Below are 25,576 nucleotides of genomic sequence, written 5' to 3' on the forward strand. Positions count from 1 at the left end.
TGTTACTTCTCTGTACTGAAGTGGAGCCTATCCAAGCAATAGAATTTACAAGTTATATAATTCAATCATTACTCATTAAATAGCTTTTATGTATAAGGCTCCAATGCTCACAATTTCATAATCATAGAGCATACTAAGCAAGCAAACAACCAATCTTCTAGTAGAAAATAATGCAACAAATTTATAAAAAAAAAGGAGCATTAATCTTAATCATAATTTACAATCTTTAACTAAAATCTAAAACAAGATGTAAATGCATTAAAGATCAAACTAAGGCTTTGTTTGAGGCAGCTTTTTTATTGTTTTTAAAAACAATTTTTAAGTAAAAAATTTATAGTTCTAAAAAATTCTGTATTAAAAATTTGTTTTAAAAAACAGTAAGAAAGCTGTCTCAAATGAAGCCTAAGACATGTTGCATTCTACTATAAACTAATGCTTGTAAAAGAGTGATTAACAAAGTTTAGCATGTTTTAAAATTTATGCACTCATAAGAAATCTAGATTATAATTAATCTAACATAATACAATACACATTACTAAATAGATCTAATATAACCCAACTTGATTATGTATTTTCTTAGGTACCTAAAAGATGGTTGAAGAGAAGGCGATCACCATTGCAATGGTGTTAGAAAATGCCATCATGATAATCAGATTGTCATTCGTCGTAGGGTTATGGAAGACGTGATTGTCTAGAATAAAAATTCTTTAAAAACTGTGAAAAACAGTGATCAAAAGCTGTCCCAAACGCTGCCCCAAATAAAGCCTAAATAGGTATTCATGCTTTATCATCAATATCTAACATATGTTAAAATAGGTTAATCATTAACATAAAAAACGATATCTAACATATGTACCATATAACCATCTAATTATATTTATTTATAAACAAAAGAAATAATAATAATTCTTAGATTAATCTTTAAAATTTTAAATCTCTTCTCACAAAAGATTGCTTAAAAAAGGCTTCTTTACAAACCTCTTGCATTTATTCATTTAACAAATCTATTTGAAGTCTAATTTCTTAAATAATCTTTTATTAACTATTTAAATCAAACAAAAACATACAAATAAGACCACAAAATATATTTATTTTGAGATTTTTTTAAAATAGTCAATGAATTTAATTATAAAATATTATATTTATTCAATTCATTTTATCCATACCCCAAATGATCTTTAAATTATTAAAAATTAAAGTATACAGTGGCGTGGGTGGTTCGGTAGGTCGGCCGGGATTTACGGACGACCAAGCGCGCTCGGCGAAGCCAGGCGTGGCAGCGGATGGTTCTTCATCACAAAAAAAATCCTAATTTAAAATTTAAGTATGTAAATTTAATCTTAATTTAATTTTATATGATTATTTGAGATTAACTTACTATAATTAAAGAGCTAAATAGGTGGCATATAGATTAAATCATTAGTCGCAAGGCTTACTTCGATTCCCTCCCACAAAGAATTCAGGGCAATATCGTTAGTCTTCAAAATAAGAAGTGTACTTCCCGCTCCAAGTAATCTCTGCAAATATTTGCCAGCTTTAGGGGTTGTTTGGTAGCACCCAGGATTTCATTTAAGTAGAATTTCATAAATTATCTAAATTTGGATTTATGAAATCCTGTGATGTTAAATCCTAAAAACTATTTGGTAACATTTATGATAAAATATGTTTGTTGCGTCCTGGAATATTCGCGGCGGTAGAGAAATATATAGTTTAACGTCTTAGCGTTGTACGAAGATAATGAATTAAAATAAAATTATAATTAGCATAATCTTATATCTTTATTAATTTTTAATAAATTAAATATAATAATTTTCATTAAAATAAATTATATAAAAAAATTAATTTCGATGAATTAATTTTTAGTAAATTAATAAATATTACTTATTAAAATTAATTTACTCATTTTAAATATATCTTCTACTACTTGCTACTTTATTTACATAGCCTACGCCTGGGGTTTGCTCTTCCCCTTTATTTCTTCGTCGTTGCAGTTCTTCTTCGGCTCCTTCGTCGATGTTCGACTTCGCTCCTGGAAGACGTTCCCTTCCTGTTGGATCGGAAGTTACGACATTTTGATCGGAAGCAACGACGGGAGTTCGCTCGCTGTGAAGGTAACTTTCTCCCTTTCGCGCGCTTCTTTGGCCAAATCCCGTAAATCCGCCGAATCAGAGGATTTCGGAAATCCGGGATTTACCAAGAAAATGGGTAATTTTCCGTCTAGGGCGGCTTTCATTTACCGTGAGATTTGGTTTTGCATTTTAGGTCGTTTGGCTGGATTTCGCTCAAATCCGCCTCAAATCCGGCATAAATCCTCCTACCAAACAGCCCCTTAGCCCTGCTGGGTGCTGTTGAAGCCGGCACAGATGGCGATGACCCTCGGAGGTAACCAACTCATTGTAATCTTTGGTTTCTACTGCGTTCTCACTGGAATCGTATGATTTGTCATGGGATTGACATTCACACCTTGTTTCTTTATATGTCATTGTTTGCAGTTTGGTTTGATAGTGCTAGAAACTGGGATTAATTTTGTTGAATCTAAATTTACCTTTGGACTATTCTTGGATCTTACTGACAAGATTAACCGGAAAATGTGATAGAATGCCCTGCAATTTCTTAGTGCCAAAAACGTATGGAACTGGAGTCAATGATCTATGTTTCAAGCTTGCTGTTGCTCTCTTACCCCTTATTTATAGGTGGAGGAAGAGATACAACTCTATAAAAAGTACTACATTTTAGAAAAATCAATAGCTTATTTAATATAGCCTAATGAAAGTTTGGCGTGAGATAACGATACAACAATTGTAGCTCTTAATTACATGAGTTATGTATTACAACTTTCTAAACATGGGATGGACCCGCATGAAATCCTTTGCTGATTTCATCTTCTTTGGCCGAATTATGGTGAGTTGCTATTTTAAAAGCTTTGGATGAATCCACCTAGTCTCCCTTTGAGGCTAATTGCGCATGTATGTTGCTTTGGTGTTTTCGTTTTACTTTGGGCATGAGGTGACCCAATCTCGTCGGCGAGTTCGTTGCATTGATGGGGACTTCTTCTAGTCATCCTTGAGCTCGATGATGCTCATCTCTAGTGAGTTCAATTTGATTGACTCGTTGTTTTGATATGTTTTGGTCGATCGAGTTCTTCTAATTCAATTTCATGTTCTTCAAATCTTCTTCAAGCAATGCATTTTTCTTCTTACTCTTTATATCAATTAATATTTTGATTTAATATTATTTAAAATAAAACAACAAATTAATAACGCAAATAAGTAATTATTAAATTTTGAGAATTGGAGAGTGGAAAAGCTTAACAAAATTATCCCTATTTATATTTCTATACAAGACATCTTAACAAAGAAACAAATAACTACCAAATCATGCATAATTGCCTTAGTATAATCCTTCCTAAATCAGCCACCCAAATATAGAAGGAGATCGACGTGATCCAGGTGAGCCCATGCTGGCCCTGGGGTCAAGGGCTAAGAGACAGCTAGGATTTAACAGTAATCTGTTATAATTAAATTAGCATTTGACTTTTTTGAAACTCCAACCTCACTTTGCTTTATTTTGAATGATTTTGAATTAAAAGTTGCTCTCAACTCAATAGCTTTTTTAATATTAGTAATTATATTTTCATTCTCATCATCAGTAAGTGTAATTCCTTCATCATTAAATTCACTCTATCACTATTTTGTTGTGTTAGTCATTCATCATCAGATTGTATATCATCAACAATCAAAGAATCAATTCCATCATCCTTTCTTTGTCTTTATGACTTGAGTTGTCTACTTTTTAATTTTTATTAAACATAATATTAACCAACCTTTTCACCTGTCCTATAGAAATGGGTTTCTTTTTATATGCTTTTGGTTGAACATTCTTCAATAGCATTCATGTGCAGAAGCTTAACAAGTAAGATTGAGAACTTGTACTACAAATGCTTTAAGTTCAGGTAGTTGTATGATACTTCTTTGTCCAATGTTTGACTAATCATTTGTTATTATTCTAACTTCTATTTTAGCCCATGTTTGCTTCAATTTATCGACCATCTTTGTCGTTTCCCTTGCCCTTGCCTCCTCATCTTACATCTATGTTTGAAGCTCGTTCATGCTAGGAAGCTCTAATATTTGACCATAATACCTAATAAAGCAAAGCATGATTATTATGAAGGACTCCTTTCCATGTTAAATGGAATTCTATTCTAAAAAATGCATCTTGTAATATCTAAACAAACTCTATTCTTGTGTCTTTTGTCAAAGCTAGAGGAGGAATTGTATAAGACTTATTATTCTCACCTTTGACTCGGCTCAAGCTATTTCAAGTATACAAATTTCATTTTTTTATCATTCTTCTATGGTACTCTTTAAGAACTATCATTTTTTGTTGTTGTTATTTCCTACATTCTCTTCTAACAGTTCTTGCTTTTTTTGTGTGAGTGTGATTATTTGAAAAGATTTTGAGCTTTTGGTGTGCTTGCTAACCACAATTTTGTTTCAGTTATAATGTTTTAAATTGGCTCGGTTTTGTGCCATTAAGGTCTTTTTATTCTCTGTTACCTAAATTCACCTGTGTTTAGATGGGGGGTTAGGTCGACCCCTGTCTATTCCTTTTAAAAGAGTCATCCTAGTCTATTCTTAAAAAAAGTCATCGTCCAAGTAATGGTCGAAATTTCCCAAAGGAAAACAAGCCTCGCTTTTATCTATACAAGTACAAATCCATTTATCCATTCCTAACTTGACCTAGAAAACAAATGAAACATGATTATTTTTTTACCTCAACTTGACCAAGAAAAGTAAGGGAAGCCTTAAGATCTTAAGTTTTGTCTTGTGTCTTGCTTCAATGACTAATGGAAATGGGAACAAGATGATTTTTGAGAATTAAGCATTAACTAATGGTAAATTGTTAAATTGCTAAAGGCTTTAGAAGTAATGAGTGAAGTATGAGCTTTCTCAAACATTTGGTGGCATTTAAGCAATTAATACAGGGTTTATGCTGAATAGTCTGTTATCCTATCTTATGCTTATACTGATATTGCCTCTGAAATTGTAACATACATTGTTAAAAACTTTAATTTTTTATTAACTTTTAACTGGTGATTCTCATTTTTTTCCTTCTTTGTGATCTATATTGTTGCAATGGTTGCGTGGCTGTGGGATCATCACTTTCAACTATGTTTTATAGTGTAAGTTCTGAGATTGCTTTTTTCATAATCCGGCTTGTTTTACATTTTGTAGAGATATTTCTAACTCTATTGATATACAGGCTTGGTGGACTAGCTTTCATGTTTTCAGCTAGCTTTCTGTTGCAAATCCTGGTATAGTCTCCATTTCCACTTATATCTAATGATTGTGTGCTCCAGTCTCTTTTAGATTGATGGCTGTGTGCTGTTCATTAATTAGCAAGAAGGTTTGTTGATGTTAGACTTTTCACGTGCAGCTTGTCTGAAAGTGATTTTCCTAATCTGTAAATAATTTTAAATGTGATCTTTTTGAAGTAACAGATGAATGGTTTTATTTTTCATTTCAAACTCAAATAGTTAGGATAATTCATTCTGTTGATGGCATTTATTGTCCTCTCACAGTTACATTTGGATATTTGCAATGCTGGCCATTAATTTAAATGCAGTCAGGATATACAATTTTCTAATGCAAATATAAATATAGGATGAAATGCACTAGAGATAAATTCATAGTTTACTGGCCATCAATTTGAACAAGCATTCATCCTTTTTCATAAAGATTCAGAATTACATAAAAATTTATCTATTTCATAATATAATAATTGCCAGATATTATTTTTTCTAGAAATTTAAGTTGAATAAAAAACCACACAATGATCAATGTTCACACAAGCATTATAAATTCTAAATTGTAACTGATTTGACAAAAATCAATCACGCTCGTAAACTAATTAGTAATTACAAAATATGTTCATATTTAACAAGGAAAGAAATTTCCAAATAAGTGATCCAAATTTCATATTGGTATAAGGTGAAAACTTTTCATTGAAATTTTCAATCAACACTTGCACCACAATTTAAAGAACTCATATGATCATATCCAATCAGTTTATGAGTTTGAGAGAGTGGGAGAGCAAGTACAATTTTTAAATAATCAATTGTTTTTTGCATGCCTCATATCTTCCAATTTTTATAATATTCAAATAGCCTAAATTCAATTGCCAAATTCCAACCATAAATCACTGGAAAATCGCAGCTGCAAATAGTAAGATTGTGTGAATTAGAACAAAATAATTGTGTTAAAGCATAGAGCTGTGTGGTTAAGCATGGTTCAGAAGATTATGTTTCCATGGGATGTAATTGAATATTACACAATTAATGCAATATGTAACAGTGCTCTAAGTTTTAGTAGTGAACATGTTCAATTGCACAATTTATGCAATATGTATCAGTGCTCTAAGTTTTAGTAGTGAACATGAAAAATAATGATTCGGTAGCATAACAAATGATAAACCAAAAGAATAACCAATGTATCAACAAACCATAGAATCGACATCTTGCTAATAATGAACCGAACTTCGGGATTTAAAATATTACATACGACAACCTGTTCTCATAGACAATATTATGTGCCTAAATAAAACTACTTGAAACTTAAAACAAAATTTTGTAAAATTCAAAGAACTTCTAAAGTATTATCAACTAAAATAAAATAAAAAGTTTTATGCACTCTTGCATTTTTTGACAAGTGTAAATTTGAAGTTTGCATCAAATTTGATTGATTTAGAAAATTTTTCTTTCGATGAATAGGGTATTTGATATTCATCAAGAAAATCAAGGCATAATTGTTGCTCTTCCTATAAATATGATGTGAATAATCACAAATAGGCCTATCATGATAGCGCACAAGATATTGCTAGTGTCTTTCATCAGCAGTCGACAAATCTCATCATTGAAGATTGCTTTAGGAAGAAGATATAGATTTGTTTAATAAAGCGCTAGATGTTAATTTTTAAGGAGGAGATGAAAAGAGGGAAAAAATTCAAGATGAGGGTGGCACATTCATGAGATAAGGTTAAATCAGTTTCATTGAATGTTGGATAAATATATATATATTTTTAATTTAAATGTATAAACATTCACCCCAATGCATTATATGATACTTTACATTACTCTTTTTTTCTAAGAATTTATTTTTAAAGGCTTATGTGCATCTTCCGAGGTTTATACATATGGTTTTTTTTTTAAGGTTTAAACATACCATTATTAGGATGATGATGTTTTCTAGGTCTGTGTTTTGGTTTGTATTAAAAGCATTAATTTTTTTATGTTGAGCTTGACATAAATGAGAATGTTATGATGGATGTGTGTGAAAACTAAGAAGGAAAAATTAAAGAATGATTATATTAAATTAAGAAAAAAGAATCAAAATGATCCCCAACTATATTAAAAGGTCCCTCAAATCTTTAAAAATGAATTAAAATAATCCCATGGTGGGACTATTTGGGTTCATCTTTAAGGAATTGAGGATCCAAAATAATCATTTAATGTAGTTGGGGACTACTTTGATCTTTCATAAAGAATCAAATGATCATTTTGATCATTTTCTCGCTGAAGTAATGATTGGAGGAGTTTTTTTTCTCCGAAGTAATGGTTGGAAAAGTTATATCTATTGAAGACAAGGTAGATGCAAGTAAAAATAAGTGGTTTAGGCATAGGAAATGGGTAGAAAATGCATCATTGGATGAACAAATAAATAAATAATTGGGAAGGAGAAATGTTAGACCTAAAATAACATGTATAGTTGTTCAAAATTATTTATGAATAATATGTTTAACACCTCTAGCAACACTTAGCAATAATGCATGGAAAATTAGGATTTATAAGCCAACCCCAAATAGTTGGGATAAGGCTCATGGTGATGATGAATGTTTTTAAGCTTTGTAATTAACTTATTTTACAAAGTATAGCCCCTTATGAGTTTTGAATTTATCTCATTTGTGTTGATGATCAAACAACATTTGTTTTTATTTTAGTTTTGTAATTAAATCTGGAAAACACATGGTTGTATTTTTTCATTGCCTTTGAAGATCAGTTCTCATATTTTACTTTTAATCTTTGGAATGAGCCTTAACAAATTATTTTATTCTTGCAGGCTTGTGCATTATACAACAACTGGTGGCCTATGCTAACAGGTAGATGATTCGCCATGTATATACAGTATACCAAATTTTCAGTTAACGCAATATGTTTACTGAGATGTTTAACTGCCACTAATGAGATTTCGTTAATTGCAGCTCTCATGTATGTATTGGTGCCAATGCCTTGCTTGTTTTTTGGAGGTGGTTCTACGCATTTCTTGACCAGCAGGGAGGGTGGAGGGTGAGTTTAAATACTGTCATGCTTTTAGTTTTTCTTGCTGTTTGAATCCTTATGTAGATACATTTATTTTTTTATTTCAAGATCCACTACTTGTATTTATGATATCTAAAGCTATGAGTCGTTAAATCATAAATGAGTGACAAGCTTTGATCCTAAATATGACTTGGATATATAAAGTTCAGCTGGTTTGGTACTTTTAATTTGATATGCAGTTAACCAGGGCGTAAAATTCATTAACTTTGGCACTCTTACCAAGAAAACACACATTCTTCAATTAAACGGTGGTCTAAGTAGATCTTATAGATGCTCGATTAGATGATTAAACCCAGCAGTCTTAGTAAGCTGGTACTCTACTTGCTCTAGCAGATGTTCTGTTTTCATTGCCATGACCCATGAAACCTGCTGTTCTGTCCAGTGATCAAAATATATCTGTACACTTACTTCTTTTGGCTGTGAAATCTTCATGTTCTATGACTAGGTGATTGAAACACTTGAGTTTGATTGTGTGACTGATACAGTGATGCGTGAGAACAATGGAACAAAAATAAGCATTTAAGTTAATTTGTTTAAGATTATAAAACCCCGATGTATTGCACCTTTTTAACAAAATTTATTGTCAGATATCATGTTGATAGCGTCTTCGGAGAACGTTTTCAACCCAATGCCATGTCTTCTGACTCATGGACCTTACAACATGGTTCTTTCTTTTTGTAATCAAGAATGAGATTAGTATATGCTTATTCCTTTGGGTGATATGCCCAATAGGTATCGGAAAATTATTGCTATTAGTGTAACTGAATTAGAAAGAAATTCTTTGAAAGGATTACTTTGTATCTTTGATAGAAAATACTTGAGTTCGCAATTAATTCTATCGGATCTACTTGAGTTCGCAAGCAAACCTAACAATAATCGATAAAAATAGCGAAAAAAGTAAGAAATTATGGTGGAAGAACAATCAAACGATAACAAATCTTATAGAAAACAAAGCAAAACAAGAACAAAGCAAAGATACAAGAGATCCTCAATTCGAGAGGAGGATCGTCTCTCCCAAATCTCTAGACAAGAGAGTCTAGAGTCCAAGTCGCCAAGAAACCCTAATTCCAGTCAATCAAAACATAATCTTCCCTAATCCTCTCATCCTCTTTAATACAAAAGTTTTCCTAATCTAATTTCCCTCCCAATAGCCGCCCACTCCTTTTCAATTTGAAATTGCTTGGACAAGTGGGGCCCACCCCTTTGTGCGGAAATAACCAGAGGATACGGACTTTTTCAGCCTCCTGTACACGAGGTTGGGTCGGCTGGGCCGGTTCAGTGTGAACCGGCATATCAATTTTCAACTAAGTTATGATCTTGGGTATGATAGATGTTGCTTCACCTGATTTTTATTGATTGCACGGTAAGTATTTTTAAGGTGATAGCTTCTGTAGGGCAGTAATAGGACAAATCAGGTGCTTGAGTGCTATGTATTAGCTTAGGTTTAAGTCATCCTGATGATTACTCAGAATCAATCTAGTATTATCCATGCTTGATTTGAAAGGTTTTCCATTTATTTTTCTTAGTTTATTCTTTTCTGAAAGATAAGTTGTATTGCTTTCTACGGCACTCTTTGGTTAGTATTTCTGAAGTAGAAGAAGGCTTGCCAAAGTGCTGCGCTTCTACATTAAAAATTTAGCTCTTAGCAGTTCAAAAACTGGTGACATCTATATATCAATAGTAAAATTCTTCTGTGATTTACTGAGTATTGGTGCTGCTCCATTCCTATATGGCACAAAATTGTTTAAGACCAAATAAGGAATTGAACTTCATATGTTCTAACTGTTGCATTGAAAATGAAACAATTATAGATGTTTGTTTGGGTTTGCTTCTTGTTCTTTTTTTTGTTTTTGCTCTGTTAACTTTATGTCCATTAGCGTGTCTATTGAAGGAAAAATTATTACGTGCGGCATTCGGATTCTCTTCCGGAGGCGAATCCGAATGCGTCATGTCACCCGGGGCCCGGTGCATCCAGGTGACGTGGCGCGTCTGGATTCGCCTCCGGACGGTTTGGATGCCGCACGTAATAATCTCTCCTATTGAAGGGCAAATTATGCATTGAAAATGAAACAATTATAGATGTTGGTTTGGGTTTGCTTCCTGTTCTTTTTTTGTTTTTGCTCTGTTAACTTTATGTCCATTAGCGTGTCTATTGAAGGAAAAATTATTACGTGCGGCATTCGGATTCTCTTCCGGAGGCGAATCCGAATGCGTCATGTCACCCGGGGCCCGGTGCATCCAGGTGACGTGGCGCGTCTGGATTCGCCTCCGGACGGTTTGGATGCCGCACGTAATAATCTCTCCTATTGAAGGGCAAATTATTTTGTGCGGAGTCCGGATGTCGTCCAGAGACCAATAAAAATGCGTCAACATCACCTCAACCGAGCGGTACCGGACGGTTCTCATGTCTGGTGTCCTCACAAAATAATCTCTCCTATTAAATTATTGTTCTTGCAGTTGAGAAGTGGAAAAATCACTTATTTATCTCTTTAACCAGGTCTTGTATGCTGCCCTCTTTTAAAATTATAACCAAAAATTCCCCTTTGATTATGATATAGATGGATAAACGCTGCAAAGTTTCTGACGGGGGCGTCGGCCATGGGAAGCATCGCCATACCTGCAATCTTAAGGCATGCTCATCTGATCGAAACAGGTGCAATGTTAATAGAATTCACTTCATTCTTCATTTTAGTCTGTACTGTACTTTGCTTCCACCGAGTTAGCCTTGATGAGGATTGGTAGCTTAACAAGATTGTCCCAATCGCCTTATTTTATGACCCTCCACAGTCCTTTGAAAACACTTATTATGTAGCCTTTGACCTCTAGACAATAAAAAGTCTTATAAATACTGTTAGGCAAACTATCATCTAATCAATCCCTATGTGTTATATCTCATGTTTTTATAATGTTTTTTATGTTATTAGAAATGATTTTATTTTTGTAGTTATTTTTTATTTTATTTTAATGTGTTAAAATAAATTTAATGATTATAAAATTATTTTGATTGAATTTGGATCAAAATTATTGTTGTGGGTATTTTATTGTGCTTAGCATTTAATCTTAAATGATCAACAACAATATCAAGCCTTCATCCTATTACGTGGGTTCTCATGATGAAAGTTATGACTATTTAATTAAATAAAGTATGTGAGAGATTAATTGAAATAAATAATTATTTTTTAGAAAAGTGGTTAAATGATTGTGGGCTTCTCCACGCGTGTGAAATTAAAGTGAAAAGCTAATTAATGATAAGCAAAAGAGATTCGAACACACTAATGGCTATTAATGCAAACTGTTTTTTGCTGAGTTAATTTTTTTTTATTTGATTATCTCATACTAATAAAATATTTTTATTATATCTTAAAGATTTATGATATAGCCCATTTTTTCATTTTATGTATAATGCAGTGTGAAAATTTTTAACTATATTTATAGATTTCATCACATTTATAAAAATCAAAGTCGAAATAAAATTGTTTATAAAAATATAATAAGTTACATTTCTTATTGCTTTGTTTTTTCAAATTTTTACCACACTTTTGTTCACCCATTTTTTTATTTATTATAATTTATTTAGTGTAAATTTATTTTTTATAATTAGATTTATTGCAATCTTATAGTTATAAGAAAATTATTATTAACTTTCTTAAAAAATATTTATAATACTCATATTAATTGAAAATAATAATTTAAAAATTATTCTCACAAGTACCCTAATAAACACATACAGAATATTAAAAAAACTTCATTAAATCAAAATAAACATAGGCAGTTAATTAATTAACTCCCCATAGGCTTATTTAAGATACAAAGCCAACTCATTCAAACTCCCACAGATAGCTAAAGCATAATAGCCAAAAGAAAACACTGTCTTCAACTTCAAGGAATCCCAATGATAGGAAAGAAGGGGATAACATAGATCAACGGCGGCAGCCAGAAAGTCTCCGGCGGCGGCTCCGGCAGCCCCGCCTGCTGCGTTGCCATCGTGTTCAGCGACTTGTCTTCTCCCAAAGCAGCTCGGCCACCATAGTTACCTCCATTCCCCTTCTCAAGTTTTGCTTCTTCAATTATTTTCTTGCATGAGGTGAAGAAGGCGAGCGGAGTTCGAACTGTATAAGAAGAACTGTTTGTTGATGCATTTAATGGATTAATGGCGACGATTTTGGAGATAATGGATTTCCTGAAGCCGCAGAGCTGAGTTTTCCCACCGAGTAGATTTACAGAGCAGTCGGATGGAAGAGGAGATGGCTTTGCGATGGAGATCTGAAATTGACCTTTGGCGTCGGTCAACGCGTAGGATAGTATGTCTTCTTTACTGCAGTTGACGGCCATCCTCACACCTGTTTGAAGAGAGAGAGAGATTTGGTCAGACCAGCTCAAAGTCAAAGCTTTTGACTTTTGCTGAAGTCAACTTCAAATTATACAGATAGTTAAGAAAAATTAATATCAACAACAACAACAACAACATCAAGCCTTTATCCCATTTCGCTATTGTGTCTTATTAAAAGTCAAATTCTCGTTTAAATCTAATAAAGAAAGATCATTTCTAATATTTTCTAACCAATTCTTTTTAGGTCGGTCTCTACCTTTCTTAACATAAGTCAAGTTTAATACATCTACTTTCCTAACCGGTTCATCTGAAGGCCGCCGTTTTGGGACCAAACCATCAAAGACGGCTCTCTCTAATCTTATCTTCTATTGGAATCTTATAGTTATAAGAAAAATTAATATGAAAAAAATAAAATAAAATACAGAGAATTACAAAAAAGGGATGAATGGGGAGGAGAAAACCAGAGAGGTCATATGAGGGAGAGCAGTCGATGCAAGAGACTGATCCTTTGAGCAAACTGGCTATGGAGAGCTGAAGAAGATGAGCAAAGAGCAGAGGAAGCAGAAAGGATCTTTTCGCCATTAGAGACCTTATGATTCTGAAGATTTAGAGCTGAGATGAAGAGGAAGAAACAGTCTTGAAAGCCATTAAATACTTGCAATCCACATATATATTAAATGAGAGATATGAGGGGACTTATGAGTTGGTGGATTGATTGAATGTGCTTTATTGAAGTAACTGTTGAAGATAAGCAAGGAGGAGAGTTTCTGGCTATGGGCATTGCCAACTACAATGGAGACTCATTATTATTAGGTTGGCAATCATATTTATTAGTATATATATCATTTACATTTAAAGCTAAATTGCTAAAATTTTTAAAAGAAATTCAATGATCTATTTCATTTTGGTTTTTTATCTCTTTTAAATATTATCAATAGATTATATGGAAGAAGATATAAATATAAGATTGTCATGTCAAGATAAGGGAATAAGTGAGTCAAGTTAGTTTGTGAGCAGGCTTGAGTTCAACTCGATAAATAGTTCATGAGCAAAACTTGAAGAGCTAACAATTCAGGTTTGAGACAGCCAGACAGCCTTGACTCAATTCATTAGCTCACAAAGTGGCTCGTTTAAAATCTATTGCTACAAAAAACAATTGAAATATATTAGAATTTAGGAGTTAAAGTATTAAACTATTAAAAATATGTAAGCTTGAACTAGATGTGACGCTAGCGCGGTTCAAGTTCACATGACCTGTGCAAGTCATGCGTTAGAAAGGACGGGGGCGATCAACCGCTAGACCTTTGAAGCTCGATTCAAGTGAAGCTCGATTCAAGTTGTACATGATCCAAATGCACTCAAAATCATCCTTTTGCTTCATTAAACCAGACTATATCAACTATAAATTTATTGAAATTAGAATTCGAATGACATGTTAGAAAGCTTAATCTATTTTGAATATTTTTTGGGCCTAAAAAATTAATTCCTTGTCGATTAATTTTGTGAGCAAAATCAAGCAAAACAAGCAATTATTGATAGGTCATCCAACTCAATGGAAAGCCCTTTTTGAAAGAAATAGAAAACTATATTGTGAGAAATAAAAATAAAAATACTTAATATTTTATTAAATTCTGTAACTGTAACAGCACAAAAATTAAGATAGTATAAACACGCCATTTAAATATTTAATTACATCAACCTTCTTATTGTACTCCATTTTTTTTTCAACCAAGCAAGCTCATCAATGCTGAAGGCAGGATTCAATGCATTCTTCCACAGTACTTCAAATTGGCAGGAAAATTTATTAACTATTATATCTATAACATCCAAAAATCGGGCACAAATCTCAAGGCAAGATTGAATAAAAATTTTTCAAAATTGATTTTGGGACCATCCGAACTCCGATTTTTGCAAACTTAAAGTTGAATTCAACATCTCAAAAAAAAAGAACCCAATGACACTAAGGTTTCATTTGGGATAGCTTTTTTAATGCTTCTTAAAGCAGCTTTATAGTACAAATTTAGTTATATTTTAACTTAAAAACAGTTTTAAGAAGCATTAAAAAATCTGTCCCAAACAATGCCTAAAGCCGGTCCAATCCGTGCCCAAATGAGTCCAAATCGGGCCCGAAGCACAATTGGAAGCTTCAAAACATAAGTTGAACAACCAAATGATTTTTAAATGTGATATACTTATAGTTGAATCGAGCGGCTTGACGAGATGAATCCAAGGAGCCCAAGATCGTTGAATTTTGACATTACTAAGATACTAAAAGGCATGATAAATGGTCAAGGGAATTAATATCGGTCATCCATCTGAAACACTCCCAATCTACTCTTGATCTTCTCACTATTTACTAGTTATGTTATTCTCAAAAAAATATAAATAGATCCTCCATTCTACACTAAAGAGGGAGAAAAAAAAAAGTGAGAAAAGAAAGGAAAAGGAAGAGGAAGAAGAAAGAGAAATTTGAGATTTCTTTTTCCACCAAGCTCCTCCTCGACCATCGCCAGATCACCATCAGACCACCGACCGTCGCAGGACCACCAACTATCATCGTATCACTGTCGGACCATCAATTGTCACAGGACTTCCACTACGCCACTGACCATCATCAGACTTTCGCCCGGCCACCGACTTTTGTCGGACCATCGTCAGATCAATGACCAGCACCGGACCACCGACTGTCATCGAACTTCCTGCCAACGACCATCGATTGACGTCGAACTTTAACTTGGCCACCGACAAACGTCAAACTTCCACCTAACAACCAACTGACGCCAAACTTCCAACTAACTTTGTCTACTATTATAATTTCAATCTTCAAACTACATGACAAATCAAGCTTTATAATTTATTCATATACTATTGTAATCATTTGAATCAGGCAAAACCCCATGGTATTTTTTTCAAGGGTTTCCACATTAAAAACCTTGGTGTTTTATCTTTTTTGTTTGTGTGCTGAATATTCATGCAACACTAAGATGAAAAACACTATCACTTTATTGTCATGTATATTCTAGCCCGTAACTTATATATATTAAAGATTCATAAAATAATTTTTTATTCAATGTTATAAATTATTCATTTATTATTACTTAAATGGAAATCAAAACTTAATTAATTATCTCCTAATATTTTAATTGACTTGAAATTTGAGTATTGCTTGCTCTAAATATGTTTTGATTCAACAAAAAATTGAATCCAACACATAGAAAGTAAAGAAAGAAAAGAAATTTCATATGGGAAATTCAAAAAAAGAAAAATTAGAATATAAGATATTGCTCATTTGCATAATATTATTTTGAAATGAAGTAAAAAAGAAGGAAGGCCCTTCAAAGATGAATTCAAGAGAATATTGCTACAATATTATAGAATGAGTTCCTCAAGTTATTGAATGAGGAGCCAAATTGTTGATGACAACAACAATGATAAAGGTAGAAGTGGAAAGAAGGTTGCCATCTTGGTAGCTTTAGAAAACCTCACAAATGTCATAACATTAAATTATATAAGTGTTCATCCTCCTTAGATTACTTAACAAACCAAACTTCATAATAAAATATGACCAAATAGTTCAATTCACTTAACCAAAATACTTCCTTGCCCTATCAACCTCATCCACAATTAAGATCCAAAGAAATACAAGACAAAAGACCCATCACATTCAATGCAAGAGAAAGCCATCTTCAAGTATAAGGACTTTGGGGAAGCAAATCACACAAGAAATCATTATGCATGTCATAATATATAGCACATAATTTGCACTATTAAAAAAAGTACAAATTAGTAAACATACAAAAAATATTAATAATTCAACAAATAATAAAATGAACTATCCTAAAAACAAAAAATATAACCAATATCATATAAACAAAATATATAATTATTTTAATATACATAAACGATAATGCAAGACAATAACATTGAAAAATAAACTATTATAATAAAATTATCACGATTGAAGTTTCGTCCATTTTACAAATTTCCTATCAAACAAAAAATTATTTGGCCTCCATTATTATCTTAACCTAAATCCTAATCTTCTTCCTACTCATCATTTTCATGTTCATATAAAAATAAAAAAAAATCATTTTCATGCTCATATGCATCAACAAGATAAAAACTCTTTTAATTTCACTCTCAATCAAGATCAAGACTATAGCTTTTTCAATAATCACTAATACTTCGTTTGGGACGGCTTTCTTACTGCTTCTTAAACAACTTTTTAGTTAAAAAATTAAAATTTTTATACTAAAAAGCTGCTTCAAAGAGTAACAAAGCCATCACAAATGAAACCCAACCCTCATAACAATACTCCATGTCGGCTCTTCATCACCAATCACTAATGCATAATCTTCATCAAACTTGTCTTTTCTTTTTAACCACTCATTAGCATTACCTGTAAAGAGTCATCAGTTGAAATCAACTGATTTTCACTCAGCTGGCAGAATGGAATAATCTAAAATGAAAAGAAAATCATAGACCTGTTTTAAAATAACTCATGCCCAATCCCTTAAGCTAAAAAATTAAAAATGTAAACAAAAGCAATAAAAAATAGCCAAAATATCAACCAAAAAAAGCATACATGATATGTGCTATGCTTTGTGACTCAGAAATAGCATATATATAGCATTCTTTATTTGGACTTTTTAAGCCCTGTAGTGAAAATTGCAAAGTTATAGTGCATTATTTTGTGATATTAATAAGCATGAAAATGATGGGTTGTCCTTAAGCTATTTTGCGTTCAAGGACAAAACATAGATAATAAGCAAGCATATGAGGTATGATAATCAACTGAAGAAATCAAATGAAAAGAACAAAGAAAACAAACAAACTTATATAAGCTTGTAGGGATGTAAATCATGATAATCATCTGCTGTGGCAATATTTGCCCTCAACAAGATCACAATATGCAAGAAGTTCCTGATCATAATAAGTAAATCTATTTTTATGATTGTAGCTCCATCATTTGATCTAGATGATAAAAACAAATATAAGAAAGGCCATTTAGACTCTCATAGTCATTTCTAAGAATAAAAATCAATGTAAAAAATCATGAAAATAAAATAAATAGCAGTATGATATAAGCTGGTGACTTTATTGAACCAATATAATCACCATTAAAAGCAAATTGTATTTACTTTGTAAAAGATGAGGTTTCCAAGTTTTACACAATATTTGTACCTTAATCTCACAGTTCATTTATATGGTCTTTTTTGTTGTATAGGAAATGTTTGTGTTGGACTTGTCGTTTTATTCCTCATTCTATGTAATTTTGTTGTGAATTGTATGACATGCGCCAAAAAGCATACTAGGCTGGCCATCACCAGTTCAGTTGTTTATTCATTTCTTCAGAGTAAGATTTTCATTAATATTGATCAAAACTGATGCCTTGTTGATTTCATGCATTCGTTATTATTCTTTGTTATGCCATGACTTGCTTTGACATTTTTTCTATTACCATGAACATATTGATAACAATGCACTTTAAATATCTGCATATTTTTTAATTGATATTCAGATAAGCTAATTTGTGTATAATTTTTGTGAAAGTGATATTGAGATAAGATTGTTTATGTCTTTAGGTCAACCTTAAAATGGTTTTCTTTTCAAATTATTTTCCTCTGATGGCTACAGATAAAACTTGAGCAGCAACAACAACAACAACCTTTCAGCAAATTGAAAACCTTAGAACATTGACAATCATAAATTAGCTAATATGAAAGATCAATGTAGCCATAATACACACATGTCCAAAGTCCCCGTGTCTAATTATATCATGTAATTCATGATTGAAGTAACTCTGAGAACACTCCTAACAATCAAATTGTGACATAACAAAGGATACACACATATAGTCCATAAGTGAAAGCATCAAGGTATCAAATTTGATCACAATAAGTCAGTTGATAATAACACAAAAATGAGAAGCTTACTCTCGAGCAATAAAAATAATTTAAACATAAGGCCCAAATGTAGGCATTGTAGAGCAAGTTTGAATTGACTGACATGAAAAAAAAAAAATTACACATGAAATGATTGACAACTCAACATTGGAAGAAAGCAATCTAAAGACAAACAATACAACATCAACATCAAGCCTTTATCCCACTAACTGGGGTCGGCAACATGAATCATTTTTCTCCATTGTATCCTGCTAAGAATCAAATTCTCATTCAAATCTAATAAAAAATATCATTTCTAATATTTTTTAATCAAGTCTTTTTAGGTCTACCTCTACCATTCTTAACATAGGCTAAATCTAATACATTTACTATCATAACCAAGTCATCGGAAAGCTGATGTTCTATGTGACTAAATCATCTAAGGCGACTCTCTCTAATCTTATTTGTCATTGGAGATACTCCCATTCACATATATACTCTTTAGCGATCCATCTCTAAGAGTAAAACCACTCATCCACCTGAGCATCCTCATCTCTACAACACTTAATTTTATGCTTTTCTTTTAATGGCCAATATTTTGCATCATAAAGTATTACAGATCTCACCACCATCTTATAGATCCCTCATCGCAGGCCTCACCACCATCTTATAGAATTTTCCCCAAAGTTTGAGGGATACTTTGCTATCACACAATAGGTCTGATGCATTTCTCTGCTTCAACAATCTAACTTCAATTCTATTAATAATATCCTCATCAATTTCACCATCAACTTGAACAATACTCTGATATATAAAACATTTACTCTTTTAAATGACTTAATCGCCTAAAGTCACAATCCCCCCACTATATCTATTACTATTAAAATAATAATAAAAATGAAAATCTTACTATGAAGCAATGAAGAAACCACTGAATTTGTAACGGCCAGCTTACTACGCTTTTTGGCGCATGTCATACAATTCACAACAAAATCTCATAGAACGAGTAATAAAATGACAATTTTAACACAAACATTTCCTATACAACAAAAAAGCCAAATATAAATGAACTGAGATTAAGGTAAAACTTGGAAACCCATCTTTTAAAGGAAACCCTTAGTAACTTAATCTTAAGTTAGCTCATAAAAGTCTGCCTTAAGAGCCAGAGTTCGAAATCAATTGAAGGCTAAGCAGAAAAGAGAACATGATTAACCCCTGAAAGAAGCATTGTATATTGGGCCTAATAGTTGGCAATAAAGCAACAGCCTTAAATTAATAGCCTATATAAAAGATAAATATTTCCAGGTGTATTGTTCGGACAAAGATGGCAGTTCTCAAATTATTCTAGAAAATCGAATAAAATAGATCCCCGCTTATCAAAAATCACATAGCTCATGACAATTTCCAAAATTTCCCACAACGAAGAGCAAAGATCCCTACTAAATCAATCTAGAAAACCTGTTTGATGCCAGACAGCATTGCGGACCCTTCGCAGGTCCCTACCCTTGAGAGTCCTCCCGACTCCTTCCAGCATCGAGAAAGTGGTCAAAGGAGACTCCTTGGAAGCAGCCCTCGCCACAATCTCATGAGGTGGAAGCATCTCCTCTTCTTCAATATCCTCAGATTCCCTCACATCGCCATCAAGATCCTCCCAACCTCTCCGAGCCCTCGGCGGCACGATGGGCACGTTTACCGGCGCTGATTGGTGGTAGATCTTACCTCCTGGAACTGACATGGCGTACTCCGTCTTCGGCTTCGGAATCACTGGAATCATCCGAGCAGAGGAAGAGGGCGAAGAAGGTGATGCAGCGGCAGAAGATGATGACGGGGAGAAAGTTTTTCGCTGGAGAAGAGGACGTTTCTTTTCTTCTTCCGGTAAGGCGGCGAGTATGCCGAAATTGCGCTCAGGAAAGCGGCGATGGCCGGGGCGGTAGAGGGAGGGGCTAGGGCTAGGGTTAGGGTTGGGGCTCGCCATAGAAGATGAATGCTTGGGGGATGGGTGATTCGGCTCGGATGAATCGATTCCAGACCAGAAAATATCGTCTTCGTCAAGCTCGTCGCCGCCGCCGGTCGGTGAAGTTGCTGCAGCGGCAGCACCACCGTTGCGCGTTGGCGGCTGGGAAAAGAGACCAAGAAAACTGTTGGCGCCTGGTGATCTCTGCTGGCGGAAAGACTCCATCACCTGATAAATTCAGACTTTTTGCAGCAGAATGCAGCTCAGCGAGGCGTCATCTCCGGCAAGATCCGCCATGGCAAGAGAGAGAGAGAGTACTGAAAGAAAGAGAAAGGGGTGGGGTCTTGTATAGAGAAGGAGAGGGAAGCTCAGGTCAGACGGCTAAGAATGGGACCCACTATTATTTTTTAGTAGCGGGCCCCAGCTGAATAATGTTCTTATCCAGCTTCCACGTCCGCATAGAAATTTTTGTGCATGCCATTCCTGAAGGCTCACAAAATTTTCACAGTATTTCATCCTCGGACCTTCCTTACGATGCGTGCTATTAATTTAAACTTAACAAATTGTATTTTAGCACAACTCTTAAAGTACATCGAAGGGACACAATCTAGTCATTCTTGCTTACTCTTTTTGGTATGTTGTCGCCTATACGATACGGAACGCTTATGCGGTGAGGAGCGCGTGATGTGACCATCTATGTACGTGGACGAGTGTCCCGGTTCAATGAACCGAACCGGACTCACTAGACTTTACAAACTTTTCTCATATAATAAATTAGAAATTTCCTTATTTGTCACTTAAAATTAGTTTTAAAATTTTCTAAAAAAGGGATTTCCTAAAAATGGACAAATTTTATTAAAAAGATTTTTGATGAGATGAAAACTTGAAAATAAAACTCTTACAATTAAAATTGAAGAAGATACATCATAAAAAATTTATTGGATTTAGGATTTTTAATCTTTTTATGTTGGAGATAAAAAATGTAATAGTTCATCATAAATAAAATATAATAAAATTAGATATTTATACTACTGTTATAAAAATGACTTGAGTTTTCACCGTCACTTAATTTTGATCTTTTATTTTATTTCTTAAAATAGTATCATGACCTTTTATTTTATTATAAATATTTAATAAATCTAAAAATATATAATAATTATTTAGCAATTAATAACATTGCTTAATTAACAATCCAATTTACCATCTCATAAGTCTACTAAAATCAATTAATGCCGATTTCTAAAATTGCTTTCAAACAATTAATCTGACTCTTATCTCATATGTCGAATTAAATTAATAAATTCTAATTCCACTCCGAAATTATTAAAACTAAATTCATTTAAAACAATTGCTGACGGATTCCCTCCGTTACTTTTTATTTCGACCGCCTATTTCCTACGTTTTTCTTTAACTACCCTAACTTCGTTCTATAATCCTCTTCTCTGTTAGTTGCCTCTCGATGAAGGGAAACTGTTCGAATCTCCTAAGGGCATCTTGATGCGGGTAGCACCTGATATTACATAATACCTATTAAGATTTTACCTATTAGCTTTATTAGAAGACTTGTTGGCACTAGTGGCTGCCGACAATCACAAGCAACAGGACCTTCACGCCGTCCCTGAAGCAGTGAAGCAACTACTCACTGAGTTTGCTGATATTGGCCCTACCGAGCTACCTGCTCATCTACCGCCGCTACGCACCATCCAGCACCAAATTGACTTGATTCCAGGAGCTTCCTTGCCCAACTTACCGCACTACCGAATGAGTCCTAAGGAGCACGCTATTCTTCAAGATATTGTGGATGATCTGTTGAAACGGCAACTCATTCAGCACAGCCTCAGCCCGTGCGCAGTACCTGCGTTGATAGTCCCCAAGAAAGATTGGCAATGGCGGATGTGTATAGACAGTCGCGCCATAAATAAGATCACAACGAAATACCGGTTTCCTGTTCCAAGGATTCCCGATCTGCTGGATAAACTAGAAGGCGCCGCTGTATTCTCCAAGTTAGACCTTCGAAGTGCTTATCACCAGGTCCGTATTCGCCCCGGAGATGAGTGGAAGACCGCCTTTAAAACCCGGGAAGGACTCTTTGAGTGGCGAGTTATGCCATTCGGGCTATGTAACGCCCCATCTACGTTTATGAGGCTGATGTCGGAGGTGTTGAAACCATTTGCGGGCAAATTCTGCGTATCCTATTTTGATGATATACTGGTCTATAGTTCTTCATTAGAAGAACACATTCAGCATCTTACACTTGTATTTCAAGCCCTGCGTGATCATAGGCTATACCTGAATCTCTCAAAATGTGAATTTGCAACCCATTCGGTTTATTTCTTGGGGTTTGTTGTGTCCCACGAAGGTATTCAGGCGGATCCGAGAAAAGTGGCCGCTGTTCGAGATTGGCCTACACCCCGCACAGTAACTGAAATTCGAAGTTTTCATGGCTTAGCAAACTTCTACCATCGTTTCATTAGAGGATTCAGCGTTATTATGGCTCCCATCACGGATGTGTTGAAAGGGTCAAATTTTTTCTGGTCAGATTCTCAACAAGCCAGCTTTGATAACATTAAGGCAGCTCTCAGTCATGCGCCGGTTTTGGCTCTACCCAGCTTTGAAAAACCATTCCAGGTGGATACCGATGCATCCAGAGTGGGCATAGGCGCTGTATTGTACCAGGAAGATCGTCCCATCGAATACTTTAGTGAGAAACTCAGTCCGCCGCGCCAAAAATGGACTGTGTATGAACAAGAATTATATGCCGTTGTGAGGGCATTGAAGCATTGGGAGCACTACCTTCTCCACCAAGATTTCGTGCTATGCAGCGATCATCAATCGTTGTAATACTTAAACAGCCAGAAGACTGTCAATAAAATGCACGCGAGGTGGGTAATTTTTCTTCAGCGATTTAGCTTTGTAGTTCGTTACAAAACGGGCAAGATGAATCGTGTGGCAGACGCCTTAAGCCGTCGAGCAGCTTTACTTACACAGCTTCAAACTGAAATCACTGGGCTACAAGAAATGCAAACTATGTACAGTGACGATCCAGACTTTACTTCCGCCTGGGAGGAATGTTGTTTCGGCAAGCCTTCCACTGACTACACTTTGCGGCATGGGTTTTTGTTTAAAGGGAACTGTCTGTGTATTCCGGCTTCATCTTGGCGCCAACAACTTATCAAAGAAATCCATTGTGGAGGTTTGGCGGCCCACGTTGGAAGAGACAAGACTTTACAACAGCTCCAAGGCCGTTTCTTTTGGCCGCACATGAGACGGGATGTCACGAGATTTGTTGAGAGATGTGCCGTCTGTCAACAGTATAAGGGAGCTTCTCAGAATGCTGGGCTTTATTCACCTCTGCCTGTCCCGGATTCAATATGGGAAGATTTAAGCCTTGACTTCTTTTTAGGCTTGCCGAGAACAAAGCGTGGCTCCGATTCCATTCTTGTTGTCGTCGACAGGTTTTCAAAGATGGCGCACTTCATTCCATGCAAGAAAACCTTCGACGCATTAGGCATTGCGAAGTTATTTTTCAAAGAAATCGTCCGTTTACACGGGATTCCCCGCAGCCTTACATCCGATCGCGATGTTAAGTTCGTCAGCCACTTCTGGCGAGAGTTATGGAAGATGCTTCACACCGATTTGAAACTCAGTTCAGCTTACCATCCTCAAACGGATGGACAAACCGAAGTCGTCAATCGGACCCTTGGTAACATGCTGCGATGCTTAGTGCAGAATCATCCCAAGGCGTGGGAAGAAGCCCTCGGTCAAGCGGAGTTCGCCTTCAATTCAATGCCAAATCGGTCAACAGGTCAGTGCCCCTTTAGTATTATATATACAAAAATGCCAAACCATATTGTGGACCTTGCAGTTCTGCCCAAATGCAAAAGCTCGGCGGCCATTAAAAGCGCGGAACAATTCTCCAACATGCTCAAAGAGGTCCATAACAAGCTGACGGAAAGCAACATAAAATACAAAACTGACCGAGACAAACACAGACGGAAGGTAGAATTCGCCCCTGGAGACTTAGTCATGCTGAAGTACCGCAAAGAGCGGTTTCCGTCCGGGTCCTATCCTAAGCTCAATCCCAAGAAGTTGGGACCTTTCCCGGTGCTCCGCAAAGTGAATGACAACGCCTATATCATTGATTTACCTTCCCACATCACAACATCTTCTACCTTCAATGTGGCAGATATATTTCCCTACCATCCACCAGACGAAGCTAACACCGCTGTTAACTCATCGGAGATGAGTTCTTCTGAAGAAGGAGGGACCTGATGCGGGTAGCACCTGATATTACATAATACCTATTAAGATTTTACCTATTAGCTTTATTAGAAGACTTGTGCCAGCTCAGCCACATGGCACGACCTCTGCCGCTAACCGTTTACTGCTTTACTTTTGTTATTTTCAGTATTTTCTTTCTTAGAGTAATTTGAGATGGCTGTTATTATCTTCCCCGTTTGGCTACCAGAGGATAATAGAAAAAATTGTTATTAGCTTTTACAGCACTTGTTACTGTTCCATTGCATTGGTGTAGTTCTTTGTGCAGCTGCAGGGCAGACGGCGGCTACACCACATCTCCAACTGGAAACCCCATTTTCCACTGTAAAATACTGCAAAACTCCAAAATGTCATAATTCTGCTCCAATCAAACTCCATTTTTCTTTAGCTGTCTTTCTACATTTCGCGGACAAATCCCGTTGACACATAAACATTTAGCGGGTAAACAGTGCGACGCCTTCATTTCGCGTGTAATATTAACATCACACTGTTCATCCGTGATGAAATAGCCACAAAATTGATGCGTTAGAGCAACATAAGAACGGTGTGATTTGAGTATTTGGCATTCCATTGGAGATGATTTAAGATAACCCTCGATTCCTCTTTTTTTTTTTTTTTTTTTTTTTTTTTTTTTTTTTAGTATAGTTTCCCTAGCTTCGTCTCACAATCGTCTTCTCAATTTAGCTCTCTTCAACTTCTACAAAGCTTTCGCCTCTCGATGAAGGAAAATGTCGAACCCTTCGGAACGGTTCGAC

General features: G+C 34.8%; 2 protein-coding genes across 4 annotated transcripts; one reads left to right on the top strand and one right to left on the bottom strand.

The window, feature by feature from the left end:
* The first annotated feature begins 1,936 nt into the window (after positions 1 to 1,936).
* On the top strand, positions 1,937 to 11,280 carry LOC110102711 (vacuolar protein sorting-associated protein 55 homolog). 3 transcript variants are annotated; one of them, XM_028692841.1, is made up of 6 exons: positions 1,937 to 2,111; positions 2,263 to 2,382; positions 5,263 to 5,314; positions 8,115 to 8,170; positions 8,257 to 8,341; positions 10,933 to 11,280. In XM_028692841.1, the coding sequence occupies exons 5-6, from the start codon at positions 8,262 to 8,264 to the stop codon at positions 11,114 to 11,116; spliced, it is 264 nt and encodes an 87-aa protein (XP_028548674.1). In that variant the 5' UTR covers positions 1,937 to 2,111; positions 2,263 to 2,382; positions 5,263 to 5,314; positions 8,115 to 8,170; positions 8,257 to 8,261; the 3' UTR covers positions 11,117 to 11,280. The 3 variants fall into 3 exon arrangements, with proteins under 3 accessions (XP_028548674.1, XP_020686818.1, XP_020686817.1); XM_020831159.2 differs by having other exon boundaries at positions 8,115 to 8,154; XM_020831158.2 differs by lacking the exons at positions 1,937 to 2,111; positions 2,263 to 2,382 and adding an exon at positions 3,420 to 5,182 and having other exon boundaries at positions 8,115 to 8,154.
* Positions 11,281 to 12,122: 842 nt separating this feature from the next.
* LOC110102708 lies at positions 12,123 to 20,880 on the bottom strand. Its single transcript, XM_020831155.2, has 2 exons — positions 20,048 to 20,880; positions 12,123 to 12,714 (listed from the first exon to the last, which is right to left on the bottom strand). The coding sequence occupies exons 1-2, from the start codon at positions 20,766 to 20,768 to the stop codon at positions 12,254 to 12,256; spliced, it is 1,182 nt and encodes a 393-aa protein (XP_020686814.1). The 5' UTR covers positions 20,769 to 20,880; the 3' UTR covers positions 12,123 to 12,253.
* Positions 20,881 to 25,576: the final 4,696 nt, after the last annotated feature.

The sequence above is a fragment of the Dendrobium catenatum genome, unplaced genomic scaffold (genome assembly GCF_001605985.2).
Source record: "Dendrobium catenatum unplaced genomic scaffold, ASM160598v2 fragScaff_scaffold_158, whole genome shotgun sequence".
NCBI lineage: Eukaryota > Viridiplantae > Streptophyta > Magnoliopsida > Asparagales > Orchidaceae > Dendrobium > Dendrobium catenatum.